General features: G+C 39.0%; 2 protein-coding genes across 2 annotated transcripts; one reads left to right on the forward strand and one right to left on the reverse strand.

The window, feature by feature from the left end:
• The first annotated feature begins 1,222 nt into the window (after positions 1-1,222).
• Positions 1,223-9,068, forward strand: LOC139720954 (oxidized purine nucleoside triphosphate hydrolase-like). The gene is made up of 5 exons (XM_071632284.1): positions 1,223-1,317; positions 4,495-4,663; positions 5,679-5,824; positions 6,470-6,653; positions 8,576-9,068. The coding sequence occupies exons 2-5, from the start codon at positions 4,509-4,511 to the stop codon at positions 8,580-8,582; spliced, it is 492 nt and encodes a 163-aa protein (XP_071488385.1). The 5' UTR covers positions 1,223-1,317; positions 4,495-4,508; the 3' UTR covers positions 8,583-9,068.
• Positions 9,069-9,788: 720 nt separating this feature from the next.
• On the reverse strand, positions 9,789-15,858 carry LOC139720930 (uncharacterized). Its single transcript, XM_071632260.1, has 2 exons — positions 14,746-15,858; positions 9,789-9,938 (listed from the first exon to the last, which is right to left on the reverse strand). The coding sequence occupies exons 1-2, from the start codon at positions 15,856-15,858 to the stop codon at positions 9,789-9,791; spliced, it is 1,263 nt and encodes a 420-aa protein (XP_071488361.1).
• Between the last annotated feature and the right edge of the window lie 1,096 nt (positions 15,859-16,954).

Raw genomic sequence — 16,954 nt, forward strand, 5'->3', positions numbered from 1 at the left:
TCTGGTTCATTTTTTTTTTCCATACTCCACTTGCCTGTGTTGCAGAATAATGACAAGAGTATATATATTCAATAGCCTGATGGTGATCACTTTCAACAGTTCGCTTTTTTTTTTTCTTTTCTTTTCTTTTCTTTTCTTTTTTTTTTGATCATGTAAATGTTGGATGGTGGGGACATTTCGTTATACTGATGTACATACAAGCAGAAAGACAGAGAAATCCGGAACTGATACAAATGCAGAAATGTTACAGAATGTGGTTTGCCACCACGAATACCAGCTAGGCTGTTTGTTCTTATTTCACTTCTCAGAACGACTTGTGTGGCTATTCTTAAAGGACAAGTTCACCTTCATAGACATGTGGGTTGAGTGAATGCAGCAATATTAGTAGAATACATCAGTGAGAGTTTGAGCAAAATCGGACAATCCGTTAAAAAGTTATGAATATTTGAAGTTCTGCTCAGTCACGGCTGGATGAAAAGACTACTATAGCTTGTGATGTTACATGAGTACAACGATATACAGAAAGAATAAAGAAAATTCAACATATTTCCATTTTTCTCGCATAACAAAAGGACACTCGACTTCTCTCTTTCAGAAGGCAGGGGGAATAATACAGTGTATTACCCTTAACATACGTCAGTAGCAAGTCGAAGAAATGTGCACTTCATTCAAAAAGTAGAGTTTTGTGAAATTCTCTTTTTATTTTCCTTATATAGTTGTACGCATGTGACATCATACATTGTAGTAGTCTTCTCTTCCAGCAGTGACTGCGCAGATATTTAAAATATTCGTAACTTTTTAACGGATTGTCCAATTTTCCTCAAACTTTCACTGATGTGTTCTCCTAATATTGCTGCATTCTCTCAATCCTTATGTATTATAAAGATGGACTTGTCCTTTAATTTAACCCCATTTTCACAGTCTCTTCTTTCAGTCTGCACGAAGCTCATGGTGTGAGAGCTAGGATTGTGTTGTAAGGATGTTTTGGTGGTGGACTCTGGTGGTGATGGTGGAAAGGCATAACTCAATAAGAACGTAGAAGCCAGAGGTAAACATGACATCTTTATGAGCGTTAGCAGATAGAGTTCAGATTTCGGCTCTTCAACAACGAGAGCGCCTTGAAAAAGGCTACTCTAAACACATGCTGATCGAGCGCGAATGGTACGGTGCGATGCGGTGACGTTAACCCACGATCCAAAATAAAAACAAAAGTTCGCGAGCACTGGATCAAAACGCACGTGCCACGTACGATTGAAGTCGTGATCTACGTTGCGAGAAGAAGCTATCAAATCCCTTTGGTTGGAACGAATTTTCGTGGTGAGCACACGAAGTTAACTTTGCAAAATAGAAGAGAGTAAATTCTAACGGAAACAGTCCAGCCTCATCTGTGCAGTAGATCAGTAAATCAAATATGATTATTGCCCTTCGTGTGAAGTCCGATACTTTTCGTAGTCCCACATACTTAAAATCGTGGGTGGTTACAGAGGCTGGATGAGCAGTCATGCTGCTGCAGTATCTAGATAGATTTGGAGTGTCACTATAATTTTTACAGATAGTTCGTGATCAAACTTCATTGTGTCGTGTAGTGTGACCCATGCTTCCTACTGTACAGGGATACCTCCACTCTTAGTCTCTGTGCCAGATGGCTAGCCAGACAAGAAGGCTGCATAAATACTAAAATAGCTGCTACTGACAGTACTGAGCTGCATCATCGCATGCAACGAAACATACGGACCATACATTGTACGTCCATAGTATCAGTCCGGGAAACCCGCTCATGAGGACCGCCCCCGCGTACGAGGATGGTCCCTCCTCATGAGGACCTCCCCCCTCCTCATGAGGCCCCCCGGGGAACGCCTCATGAGGCCCTCCCTTCACTTCTTATTCATCTCACATCTGACGTATAAATTGTCGCAACTTTGCACGGTGATTTTTTGTTACACACACATGTCCACTATCCATGATGAAAAGAAGAAAAAATCCTGTCTGTTTTTTTTTTTTTAAATCGAGTTTTAATCACCCGATGCAGAGCGCCCATCAAAACACGGGCGCCAACGCGTTCGCACAATGCAAGACTGCCGCACCTAGCGGCCTGATCCGACTAAATATTTTCGATGCTTTTTTCTGCGGCTCTCACCTCTCCGCGCACGAATCAGCCTCGTGAAGCTGAAGTCTGACATCTTTTTACACAAATTCGTAACGAGAAAAATTAAATCAGTACTAACCTGATCTTGTCCATATATTCCAAATTACTATTCCACACTGATAGAGTAGGTGGGTAGATGACATACTCCAGTTTGTTAGCAAAATAATCACTTTGTAGGTATGACGAGTTCACTTTCTTCGTCAATTCCGCCCACGATTCCGCCGTTTGGGCGCTTTTTCTGGAATCATCCCGCGACGCGACGTACGTCGCATACATCACGCATCCAGCACATACTAAGTACCAGACTGGTATGTGCTGGATGCGTGATGTGATGCGACGTACGTCGCGTCGCGGGATGATTCCAGAGAAAGCGCCCAAACGGTAAGAGGGCGGCGGAATCGTGGGCGGAATTGACGAAGAAAGTGAACTCGTCATACCTACAAAGTGATTATTTTGCTAACAAACTGGAGTATGTCATCTACCCACCTACTCTATCAGTGTGGAATAGTAATTTGGAATATATGGACAAGATCAGGTTAGTACTGATTTAATTTTTCTCGTTACGAATTTGTGTAAAAAGATGTCAGACTTCAGCTTCACGAGGCTAATTCGTGCGCGGAGAGGTGAGAGCCGCAGAAAAAAGCATCGAAAATATTTAGTCGGATCAGGCCGCTAGGTGCGGCAGTCTTGCATTGTGCGAACGCACTGGCGCCCGTGTTTTGATGGGCGCTCTGCATCGGGTGATTAAAACTCGATTAAAAAAAAAAAAAACAGACAGGATTTTTTCTTCTTTTCATCATGGATAGTGGACATGTGTGTGTAACAAAAAATCACCGTGCAAAGTTGCGACAATTTATACGTCAGATGTGAGATGAATAAGAAGTGAAGGGGGGGCCTCATGAGGCGTTCCCCGGGGGGCCTCATGAGGAGGGGGGAGGTCCTCATGAGGAGGGACCATCCTCGTACGCGGGGGCGGTCCTCATGAGCGGGTTTCCCGGACTGGTATAGGCCCTACATCTTACTTGACCGAAAGATCGGTCTGTATCTGTCCGTCGGGGAATGTTCCGCGGAGACTGCGTCTGGCTTCATGGATCCCCTCTGTCTATGGAGGACAGCGTTAATGGCAAAATATAAAAGAGTCCTCCGGACAGACGGATCTTTCTGTCTAACAATGGTAGCTATATAATCGATGGCATTGTTAAAGGGTGTGTACAGTTCTGGTCGAGGTGAGGATTTAGCTTTTAACATTTGCGAGATATTCAGAAACCACTCTATGAGATGTCAAAGAGCATGCAGTTCTAAGGGGAGTCAAAAGTTTATGCGATGAAAATCAGTTTTGAAATGGCTGAGATATCCAAAAACAAGGTGAAACATAGAGATCCTAATTAAAAGTTGTGGCATGTCGCCTTTTATTATTAGCACTTTTTGGATACCTCAGCCATTTGAAAACCAGTTTTCATCAAATAAACGTTGAATCCTTCTTAAAATTACATCCTCTTTCATATTTCATAAGAGGCTTTTCATTATCTCACTTAGGAATGTTCAAAACATGAATCCCCACCTCAACAAGAACTGTACAGTCCCTTTAATGTAGCGCATCTTCTGACACTCGGCACGTGCACTAATCAATATATAATGGACAGTAGTATAGATTATGGAGTTTTATAACTTCTAATTGTGTACATTAATTTATGGTGGGGGTATGTGTGAATATAAAAGGAAATGGGCTTCACTTCTTTGGCCAGCCTTACAAAGTCTTAATTTACAGCTCATTTCCTCACATATGATTTTTTTTTTTTTTTTAGCTCCCAATCCCATTCCACTGAAAGTTTATGCATTTTAGGCCTAATGTTTTTTGTGTTATCAACTTGGTGCTCTCCAAAGACACAAAGTAAATAACTTTTTTCTTTTTGTGCACTTTTCATTGATAGACTCTAGTACATGTTCAGTTTACTAATTAGTAGAAAAGCATTTCAAAATTTTACACCATGTTGACATAAAGATGCATGTATTATGCTAATATGGGTGACAGGAATGAACCATGCATGATTTATTGCCAACGCAGTGCATGTAACACTGTCTTCCCCAATACAATTATAAGTGCATTTAACAAATACGTCACTATATACACAAAGCTTGTGATTCTTGTGGCATTACTGTAAATTTTCCTTACAATGAAATTCTGATAGCACACATTAAATGCACAGACGGTCTGTGTATTTACTGACTATCATGTAGACAATACAAATTACAGTAGTTTTATCAATACATGTATCTAGTTCTTGTTGATAGAAGTGCATTTCTGTTTGATTCTTTGTTTTGATGTTCTTCTTCAATGCTTCTTTCAGAGTACCAGCTCAAGATGGGGGTACCAAACAAACTTCTAACGCTGGTGATGATCCATCAGAATTCCAGGCTGCTCCTGGGAATGAAGAAGCGGGGCTTTGGAGCCGGAAGATGGAATGGCTTTGGAGGGAAGGTTCAGCCAGGAGAGACCATCGAGGAAGGAGCAAAGAGGTATTGGCGATATGTTTTGATACAGCTCCTGTATGTCAAAGTTTGGGATTTTGTAATGTTTGTGCACACAAATTCTTTTCATTGAAAAATGTACAGCTATGAATTAATGTAGTATTTCACATGCATAAAAAGTTTGGGAAACTAGACTTTCATGTTAGTCAATTTTGTGAGTGGTTGAATCTGTGATCAAGGACTGTAGCAATGGCTCAATGATCGACAAGTGAATAATTCTTTTTTGTTTTGTTGTTTGTTTTTTTTCTCTCACTATTTTAGGTGTATTTCAAAATGTCACATATATAGATGTCAAGTGGGAACTCGGCCATAGAAAGGCCAATGGCCTCTGCTGACTCCTCCATAGTCTCTCTTAGAATTTCATTTTGTTGATCTTTCTCCCTTAATGTGTAGTAGGCCCTATGTCTTTTTTTTTTTTTTTGTATATTGTAGTCCAATGTAATGTTATGTTCCCACTTCTGTTTTTTGCATCTTTAATGAGAATTTGGAGATAGATAAAAATGAAATTGTATTTCAAGAAGCAAAATTAATAATTTCACACCTTTGAGATGAAAAGAAAAGTAAATATCTACATTGCCTTTGAGTTACAGGTAGCATTGCCTTGGCTCATTGGTTATTTTGTCTGAAATTCGAGCAATGCAATATTTCCAAAAAGAAAATCACTGTTGAATGTATGACATGTTATGCAGTGAGACCATTGAACCTCCTCTGTGACTATTGGTTGTGCAATGCTTGGAATAAAGAATATCGCCCATTCGAGGAGCAACTCAAAACCATCCTAGAAAATAGTATATATCATGTGATGTGGAGGTATATTTGAAGAAGCTAAATTCTCTAAAATGATGAATGTTATATAAATTGTACTAAAATCCATACAGACACATGTTAGAATTGGAATTGCAAATTGCATTTGTTTTCCGATAAAAGGTATGATCTTATTTTGATGACGAAGATAACAGAGATCACTTTTTGACACTTGACTCTGTTTTTGATTGATCTTCAGAGAACTACTGGAAGAGAGTTGTCTGGCAGTACAGACACTTGACCATGTGGGGAGAATAGACTTTGAGTTTGTGGGAGATCCACAGATCCTGGAGGTTCATGTATTCAAGGGCTCGCAGTATGAAGGGGAACCACAGGAGACAGAGGGTAGGTGGATGTTGAAATAATGTTTGCTATGCAATGCACTCCCGCTATAACGAACATGGTTATAAAGTTACACAATTCCGGTTACAGAGAAGTAAAAATTGAGGCTGCAATATTATCCGCTCATTGTTTCTTATTGTTTATTTTTGTTCGGGTCAAACGAAATTTCAATGTAATGGAAACAAACTGCCTGTCCCTCCGACTTCGTGATAATGGGAGTCCAGTGAGTTCTTGGAGATGTGTCACACTCGAGTGGATTTACTGTATGATCACCACTTGAGGTCTGAAACAAATCAGTAAGTTTCCTCTCTAATTGGTCAAGTTTTGGGGGGCTGATGTATGCAGTTATTTTACAGTGCACCTCCGTTTAAACAAACACCACAAAATTCTTATTGCAATAAAGTTATAATTCAGGTCCCAAAATTTTGTATCTTTATAACTTTATATATTTTAGTGATCAGCTGTAACAAAATTTGGGCATAGCAAAAGAAAACTGCCAGTCCAAAGGATGTTGGGAGTTGCCTGTATTTTCACTTTTTACTTGTGTCAGAAACATTGTAGGATAAAAATATCAAACCCATTTAACTTCATCTTACAATTTGATCGTCTCCCTCACCTGTTGATTATTGTTTCCATCTTGCTTCCTAGAAATGAGACCCCAGTGGTTTGAGGTGGATGCCATACCATTCCAGTCCATGTGGCCAGATGACCACCTCTGGTTCCCCATGATGCTCCAGGGGTCAAAGTTCAAGGGTTACTTCAAGTTTGAGGGTCATGACAAGATTCTTGATTACACTCTGGATGAGCTCGACAAGAGTGCAGTGATAGAGAGGTAACACATTTTGAACATCGACACAAGTCCAGCTGTGAATACATAGAGTAATCAACCCTGCTTGCGGCAGGATGGCTATTTGCAGCAGGGGGAGTTTCATTCATCAATGAAACAGCTAATGAACATCATGTGTGCTCAGTCCCACTTTAGAAGACAAGCAGGAGTTACTCGCAAGTGTTATGGGAAGTGACACCCGATTGGGCCTTTTCATCAATGAATGAAACGACCCGGCCTGCTGCAAATAGGCACCCTGTACAAGGCCTGTTGGAAACAAGGTTAATTACTCTAGTAATAATTTCATTTACCCTCATCAAAATATTGATGCAAAGTCATCATTGAAAATGCGTCTGACCTTGAATCACAGTGATTCGAAACAATATGAAACAATACACATTTCGATGATATTATGGGAGAAATAAAACTTGTGAGATATTATGTCTTCAGTCAAATCAAATGTACACAATATAGCCATCATAGTAAAGGTAGCACAAGTGCTATTTGGACTGCAGTGCCAAAATGCACCGATTACACACCTCTCATAACTGTATGTCGAAGATCATTTGTGTGTGTCAACTGATTAGCATAGAAATACCACCTCGGTGAAGCATTTCTGTTGTTAGGTCTGTTAGCTTATTTGTTTCTTGTTTGGTTTTCTGTTTGGTTTTCTCCCATGTTTTCATAGAAAAAATAATACACATTTGTACAGAAAATTAGTTCATAAATATATTTATTTTTGTACTTTCAAGCAATCATTGCAATCTTGATTGGCAGGCAGTGCAATCATATTTTGACATAAAATATAGTATTTTTTTATTAGAGATTACATCATTTTGATTCAACACACACCATCTATTGCCACTGAACTGCTACCAACACGATAATACACCTGAGCAACTGAGTGCATAGTTAAACATGTAAAAACTGAAATGAATAAGAATACTGTAAAAGTGGATATTTTCGCGTGACTAATTTTTCGCGCTTGGCCGGGTCGGAAGAGTTTCGCGTGTTTTTAATTCCGCGGAATCAAGACATCACGCACAGGCACATATGGCAAGCAAAAATATTCGCGTGCTTTTATTTTTGCGCTAGTTTCTGGTTGCGCGAAATGCGCGAAAATTTGAACACCGCGAAAATTTCCACTTTTACAGTACTTGAATACATAACAGATTTAGATTCAACATTTTTAGACTCCCATTATATTGAAATTGAAAAAGAAAATACATAGATGTGCTTTATTCTGATTCAGAATTTCGACATACAGTATGAAGGAGTGTTGATGTAAATGATTTAGAAAATATAAGCAACAAAGTAAAAGAGTGCAAAAGTGCAAGAGGTGTGTATGGAATTAATGAGAAATAGAGAAGGGGGAAAATGTTTTCACACAGATACTTTCTGTGTTACACGCATGCACATTCAGAGCCATCAGAATAGATTTTAACTCTACTGAATCAGCTGACATAACATTTGTTTTTTGAGATATGTGAAAGAATATTCAACACAGAATCTACAATGACTTCTTTTGATACTATAATCACAAAACCCCTTTGTCTTTGGAAAGTAACTTGATAAGAATTTTCCTCTTCTTGCAGTAGACTACATGTTGCTAAAGATGCATGCATTTCAAATTTTTTTCTGGAATTCTTTTATTTGTGCAGTAATGATTGATAGTGAAATTTGATATGTCAAAGTAGTTGAGTTCTTTCAGTTCAAAGAGTGAAGTGATAATTGGACATCAATATTGTCTTTATCTTTTCTTTACATTGCCGTGGCAAAAATTTGATTATTTTCATATTTATTTATTTGTTGTGATGTTTTATGAGAAAGGTCAAGTAAGTGATGTCATTTTAATCTGAGTGTGATGTACCCTCATTCTGCTTGCAGCATATTTACAATATCATATTTGCATGTTTGTTTTCTTGCAGCTCTTGACAACTCCTGCCGAAACAAGAGCTGGATGGCAAAGGTATTCTTCCATGATCACAGTGTTGCTTTTTAACTGTAAAAAAACAATTGCAGGACCTTTAACATCCTGCAGATCATGATTTCCTTTAAGAAATGCAGCTGCCGAATAAATACATGTGAAAAGAAAGTGGATTTCTCTCCTTAAGTAGCATGTGCATGTATTGTATGTTGGTGTACAGTAGCTCACAAATGTAAAGTCTATTGTTTATTTTATGATACAGCTTTAACTAATTTGTAGCACGATGTACCTGTACTGTTGATTTGTTATGTCAATCGTAAGCTATGCTGATTGTAGCTGCTGTTTTGTTTTGATAAGCTGTCAGAAAATAAAAATGGATGATCACTATGCCGTGAGTGACCTTATTAACTGAAATACCTTACTATTTGTATCTGGCAGAGCACATTCCTGCATTGAGTATGTTTTTCACCAGATTGTGCAATACTGATTTGTTGTTTGACTTGATAGAATGACATTATTTGTTATGATATACCAAGTACAGTGTACTCCTGTTAAAACGAAGTCCTTGGGACCAGTGGTTTTCTTTTGTTATATCAAAATTTCATTTTAACCAAACAGTATAATATGTAAACATATACATGTATCATTGATAATTTGGGGACCTGACTTTTGATTTCGTTGTAACAAGAATTTCATTATAACCATGTTCTTTATAACGGGAGTGCAATGTATACATGTTAATGTAAATTGTAACATTTGCAATGTATCTATGTGATGCAGGTAATTGCACTTTTGCTTCTACACAATAAAATGCACTGGTACAGTGCACTCCCGTTATAACGAACACAGTTATAACGAAATTCCAGTTGCAACAAAGTAAAAATCCAAGTTGCAACATCATTCACTCTATGTCTTTTATTGTTTTTTTGTTCGGTTATAATGAAAGAAAATGGCCAGTCCCAAGGACTTTGTTATAATCGGAGTCCACTGTACTTCCTCCAGAAATTCGACATGTCAGGGTATGACCCGATTGTCAGCAAAGTTCGAATTACAGTATTGATTTCCAGACCAGTAATCTTCACAAATACATCCAATGTGATACATGTACTTGTGTGTAATTAGAGAATCCTGAATCCAAGGACAATTGGCTTCAAGCATGAGCCCTTTCAGATCAAGGTCTGGTGATGAGGCAGGTACAGTGTTGCAGTTTGTTGTTAAGATTTGGCTTCAATCGAGCCAGAATTGGCCATGATGTGTTCCTTGTCGGGAAGTGCAAATGTGACGGTCTTGCTTGGGTCAGCCGCAAGGTGGTATCCCACGACACAGCCTCGCTTGAAGTTCAGCTGGCCACAAATCATGCACGTCTGGAAAAAAAGATGTACAGATTTTACCTTTTAAATTTAGTACTTGATTAGTTAAGTTAATTGTAAATTTATTATAAATTTAGCGACTCATACACTTTAAGAAACTATAGTGTACATGAATTCCAGGTGGCCGAACGTCATGCATGAATTGGCAGAGAATGTGAAGTACAATTGTAATTGATTTTCGGTTTACACACTTTGTTGATATCACAGTAGTATTAGTTGTATTCCTCTAGACTACCTCCAGAGTTTTGACATTATGAGACACAACATGATAGAATTATAGAGATTTCTCAATGGAGATTTGGCAATTAAAAGATTTGCCAAGTCCCCTTGATTCTGTAGGAGGCTTCCTGAAAATGTCAATATCTCTCCATATATGGACACAAGAATATAAACATTTCCCTGATTTGGGAACCATTTTTGCCTAGTGAGATTCAGTGGAAACCCAGTATGACAAGATCCTTGGGACCAAGATGATTTGTTCCTTATATCATACTGTATTTTGTTATATCAGTAGTTAATGTATAATACAAAGCAAAGGAAATAAATTCATTGGGTCCAGAGAAATTAGTCTGTTACATCAGGTATTTTGTTATATCAGATCTCTTTATATCAAGTTTCCACTGTACATGTAACGGAAAAGCCAGTACATAACAATCCTTTGAAAGAATAGAAGCTGATATCATTGATCATACATTTTTCATCATCTTTACTTTGACTCCCAACATCAATTATACAGAGTGGACTCTGTTTGTTTCTCCAAGCTACTGGTAGTACATTGTAGCTTCTCTCCCCCATACATGTCATGTGTTTATGTACAGCATGTGCATTGTTATTCTCAGTGACGTTATTGCCTCAAAAATTTTTAATCAGGTGGTAAAATGTATTCAAATTCACATCTAAATTGCTATGGAGACTAAAGACTTTTTAATGTGCCTTTCGAAGATTGTAGTTATTGGTGTGAACCTAGATACAGCTCAAGCTATGTAATAACTGTCTTTGTTTGACAAATGTCTCATGTCATAAAAGAACAAAAACAAAAACAAACAGAAGTGTAAAAACATTGGCTGTTTCATCTTCACAGAATCGTATTTCTACAAAAGGTACAAATGCTTTCCTGACTACACCAGTATCTTGACTTCTTTGCAGAAGTGCCAAGTCTTTCATTAGCTACAGTGTATATCTTTTATCTTCTCCTGATGCCCATCATTCCACTTATAAAATATTCGTAGTTTATTTATCAAAAAGAGTTTCTACTCACCCCCTGGTATGTGATGAAGCAGTCACAAGGCAGCAAGTACAGAATGAGAGCAGGATAAGAAGATTAAAAAGTAGTGTTAAACCATTGCAGAGGTAAACTGAAGTACAATCATAATGCTTATGACATCTAGGATGGTATATGCTGTAGTTGTGATGTGTATAGATGGTGCTACAATGTACCTAACATCCATTTGAGAAAGGGGCTGTCTGCAAGTAATGCAACCCAGTTAGCTGAAGATAGATAACACATGTGGAAGTCTTGAGAATAGCATCTGACAATTACAGTGTACCATACAAAATCTGTTGTGTTGAAGAGATCTTACAAATTTACAGATTACATGAGAATATAAAGAAGTGTCAACCTTTACACATGAGATGTACATGTAGTTTTAGCTATGAGTAACCACAAATATTGCTCTTTTCTACAGCAAATAAACTTTAGATATTTTGGGATGATTTTCCCCAATCTGATAGTTTTAGGTGAAAGTGTCATGCACTCGATGAGGAAGTGAAAATGTGTGGATTAAATATGGATTTGCTGAGATGAATAATAATACAATAATAATAAATATCATTTATAAAGCGCTTATTACAATGTTTCTAAGCGCTGAAGAAAAATTGCAAAAATAGATTCAATTATAGATTCAATTCAAGAATGTGATGCCAAGTTTTACACATTATGCCACTTTTTAACTTACCCCCTGTCATGTCAGTCCATGGTTGACGAATTGAAAAGAGAAGCAAAACAGAATAATGTTCGGTTAATGGCTTGAGACTGACAAGAATCATTTTGAACAGTGCAAGATAATGGTAAGATATATCTAATCTATCCAATATAGATGTGATTTGTCAGAATTACACACTCTTGAAGCAGTTATATATGCATACCGGTCTATTATCACACGATTATGGTAAGATACAAGTACAGCTGAATATCATTCATCTATTTTTATTGTTCGTTTTGAATATGATGTAGTATAACTGCTAAAAGAGACATGCCACTAGTTAAATAAAGATTCATGCTCTGTTTACATTTTCAGTACTTGGGCGTCTCTTGTGTTTTTATTTGTCGTCCTCGTGTCTCCTTAGACCACCATCAAACTCAGAAACAGTACATTATGGCTTGGGCAGCAACAACGTATGATGCGAGTTTCTTTACATAAGGTTACATTAAATCAAAATGAAGAGGGTCCTATGAGCTGCAGGAGGTATGGTATTTTCGACTGCTGCAATTGAGCTGATAGTTGGTATTTCATTGTTTTTGATAAACTTCAAGTTCCATACCGACATATTTGTTGCACAATGTATTTATCTTTTAAACCTGTGACTGAAATGAAAAGCGACAAGTTTACTGGGTTTTTTTCACACACTTGTATCAAACTATAAAAAGCAACATATGATAAGTGCAAAACAATATGTATACAGTACATGAATGTACACTGCTTACAAAAGTGAGGGCATACTTACGAATAAATTCAGCTGCCGGATTAGGCACATAGGTGTGAGAGAAGTGAAGGAAAGAAGAAATTGGCATTTTACATTAAAGTTAATATTCATCTTTGCAATGCAACACAAACTATTATTTCATTTTTTCCCATTTTCTTTCAGTGGACACTTACTATAAAAATATACAAGTGATATGTATTGTGGGGAGATGTCCTTCGTGCGTGTGTGGCTGTCTGCTAGTGGTTTGTCGTCAAAGTTCCAAGTAAGGAACATAGAAATCATCTTAAAGGAGCTGAATTACTCCATTTTTTAACATTCCATGTGTAGGTATTCGTATTGGTGTCTCGTGATATGGTTAAGTTGACGGTAACCATGGTAGGCAGTCGATAAGAAGATTAACTACCAATCATAAGATTCAATTTCCGATCTGAAAGAACTTGCCTTGTTAATCTTGTAGAATTCCAATAATCGTACGAAATAGAGATAAATTCAGACATTTAAGACTGTCATCTATCCCATTGCGTCAAATACGTTTTTACTATACAATGTATACTTAATTAGGCATAATCTTATCCATGCAGAACATCTGAAATTACATGTGATACGATACTTACGATCTAGATATTGAAGGTTGGCCGCGTAATAGTGCAAGCCGCATTGGTGGTAGGATATCCAGGAATGGAATAGAAGTCGAAAGTAGAAAGCAGAAAATTCAAAATATTTAGCCAGTAGGTATATCACATGTTGAAGAGATATATTCTATAATCATAGGAGACATCTGCAGTCCCAAATATATGCCTACACTACAGCGTATCTTACTGCTGTTGCGTGGATGTCAAAAATGTTTCTGTCGAGTGCGCTCAGAGGCCTTTTGAATGTCGGAGTTTGATTCAGCCTCATTTAGGGGTTGCTCTTATCAAACTTTCATTGTAATTGTACTGGATACACACGCCTTGATTTCCAGTGACTATGACTGCAATCTAGAAATAATAATAATAATATAGTCTTCTTTATTCAGGGTAGCCTCTTCAGTGTTGCCACTGCTCTATCAGAGGGCCCTTTCATTATTACCCTATCGTTGCGAGGTATAGGCCACCTGGGTCGAGAGGGACAAGGTGGGTAAAAACATCTTGTCCAAGGACGTAAGCAAATAGAACTCGGGTCATCCAATTTGGAGTCCGGGGCCTTATCCGCTATGCCACAACGCTCCCACTAAAATCATGTGCCAATGTTAGATGTTATATACAGATAAGCGTTGTACTTGTATGGTGCAATTTAAACTGCAAAGTGATGACTTCCGGTTTTTACAGTAACAGTAGCAAATGAAGTTTTGCTCTTTCTTCAACTTTTATTTTTTCAAAGATAAATCTCTTCGTGCCCTTTGTATTTAAAAAGTGAAGCACAGTGTACAATTTCGTTTCCAGACCCCTTGATTTTACAGGAACAAAACATTGACTTACAGGCTGTACGGTGATGTCATGAGCGAAAGTCGGGGATATATTTCCAAGTCGAATCGACAAGACGTAGGATGAACCGATCATGAACCGACCGGAAATCGAGTAAAATGAGAAAAGAAAAGAGATAAAGATTGTGTCAGGAGGGTGGGGGAGAGGGAGGAGGAAATGGATGGGTACATGTATTGTGATACTGTTTTGGATATAGTGTTCAAGTATGGTAAGCATACCACGCAGTTTGACAGCAAAGTTCAGGCGATTTGTTAAGTGGTGCATTAAAAAAAAAACAGAAATGGACATCGTGTAAAGGGATGGTGTAGTTTTGGTTGAGATGGGGATTCAGGTTTCAACTTTTTGCGCGAATAGAAACCACTTATATGAAATATTAAAGAGCATACTATTTTGGAGGAAATAAAGGTTCATTTGATGAAAATCGGGTTTGAAAGGGCTGAAAGATCCAAAAACAAAGCAAAACAAAGTGGTCTTTATAATGAAAGATGGGACCATCACATCCCACAAGATCAGAATATTTCTTTCCAGAGAGGACTCGCGGTTATGGGTTCATTGCTCCGTTAGAGGTTTCATTACGTTACTAAAAAAAAACAACTACGTAATAACTAGAATATAAAGATAAGCGGACTAACACCAAGATGAACGTTTAACAACAAAAGGGAAATAAAAAGTTTATTCACCCCACGGTGCCATCGACAAGCCCTGTCATGGTTTGTGTCCGGATGAAAGGTCTTTCCGCATCTTTTGCAGGAGAGCATGCTTTCGCCTTGGTTGCCATAACTACTACTCCTCTCATCTGATGACGTCTCTCCATCTACGATCATCGCAACGGCCATTGAGTCCTCATCTTCCTCGTGGTCGACTGGGGCTTGACGAGAGGGTGATCTGGATGAGGATGTCGACGTCGCGTTGAAAGGTAATACATCGAAAGAAGATGTAGCATCGGTTAGAAATATTGCTGGTGCTTTTGGTGGTCCTCTTTTCTTCTTCGTGGACATTTGCGACGCTATGCTGACCGTACTCCTTGAAGACTGTGGTCTCGACGTCGAGGTCGATGATGACGTCGATCCACCTGGAAGCCTTGGTGGTGCTGACTTCAACCTGCCGCGGGCTTCGAGTTTGCTTGAGCGGAGTCTCATCAGCTGTCCTTCCAGCGTGATGACCTCCTTACGCAAGAGCTCCTGGTGCTCTCGGACCTGTCGCATGGCCGCCGCCGCGCTCCGTACCCGCTGGCCCAACAATTTCCCCTCCACGCACCGACGTCGCTTTTGGTGAAGCGCGAGTCTCGAGTACACCATCTCCGTCCCACATCCCTCGCACGTCACCAACCGGAAGTCGCATTCCTTCACATGCGCGTCAAGCATCTTCCGCTTGAGTTCCTTGTGACAACCCCTGAACTTGTTCGGGCACGTCACGACTCCCAGAATGCACTCGTTAAGGACGTGCTCGGGCAAGGCGCTCAGTTCGCACTTGTGGCCGCACTCGCGATGGCACTTCACGATGAGCTTGAGCAGACGACCGATGAAATGGTGAGGCGCCAGGGTTGGCTTCTCAAAGAGTGGGCTCCTGCAGTGAGGACATGACTGCAGGAGTTGTACGCGGGACGTGCAGGCCTTCAGACACGCTGTGCAGACGATGTGTTCGCATGGGTGGAGGACCACAGGATCCACGAAGACTCCGCGACATAACGGACAGATCAAATCTCGGGACACGGGTCCGCTTACGAATTTCACGTTGAAACCCATCTCGTACTTCACTTTAAACGAACACTAGCTGTCCCAAACTCTGTCAGGGGCCCTTTCTACTATACATGTAGTTAGGTCAGGTCCGACGAATACGTCAGCACTGTTTTGAGTCGAGCTATTTCTGCAAGTCATAAGTCACATGATGCTGACAGAATTACTGCATCATTGGTAATGTGCCATCACAGGTGTTCGCTCTACAGGAGACGTTTATGACGAATGCGTGATCGGCTCCGCTGGCATAGGCGATAGGTTTAGGTCGGCTCGGTCGGGCCTGCAAAGATAAAGAAATCGCATTTCTGATTTCGTCGAACGAGGGTATCAAGGTACGCCAGTTATCATGTTACTGTATATCTAGACGTTTGCGAAACCATGTAAGGACAAAGATTGAGTACTTTACCTCAAGTGGAAAATCATTTATCTCATCGTAGACTGGTAGAGCAGTGAGATGTGCGGAAAATATTTTTCATGCGTCAGCTCTCATCGAGCGTAGATGATAAATATGATCAAAGCGTTTAATCAATAACTTCGCCGTCTTGCCTGTAATTGTGTCTAATAGACGCAAATGGTGCAAGCAGGTGTTTCTAATAAGAACATTCCGTATTCATTTATTTTCAGTAATAAAGCATGCATACATAGAAATGTGACGATGGTGTACGATATGACACGACAATATTACAGAGAAAACAAAGTTATTAACTGAAGGGAATTAAACCTTCTCTCAAAACTAACTCTGGGAAAGTACTTACAGTGTTTCGTATTTTCTTTCTTTAAACTGCAATTGGCACGCAAGCACACAATGCACCACATTTACAATACACAAGATCTTTGTCTAGAAACACATCATACCCTTTCGTGCTGATCTCACATCAATGCAAAACTGAATAGAATAGGACAGAACAGAACAAAATCATTATTGATAATGAAGGAAAGTTCACAGAGTTGCCGTTATAGTTAAAAGCAAAATACTACTTCCCTGAAAACCGATACTAGAATTTAACTTCATCCTCAAACTTTACAGAGTATATTTTTCGTAGATCTCATTGGGCTGATGTTATGAAAATTATTTGAAAAGACAAGGAAATGTAAGAACAGGAGC

Source organism: Diadema antillarum, unplaced genomic scaffold (assembly GCF_040938485.1).
Source record: "Diadema antillarum isolate AM-2024a unplaced genomic scaffold, OU_Dant_1.0 scf00000135, whole genome shotgun sequence".
Classification (NCBI taxonomy): Eukaryota; Metazoa; Echinodermata; class Echinoidea; order Diadematoida; family Diadematidae; genus Diadema; species Diadema antillarum.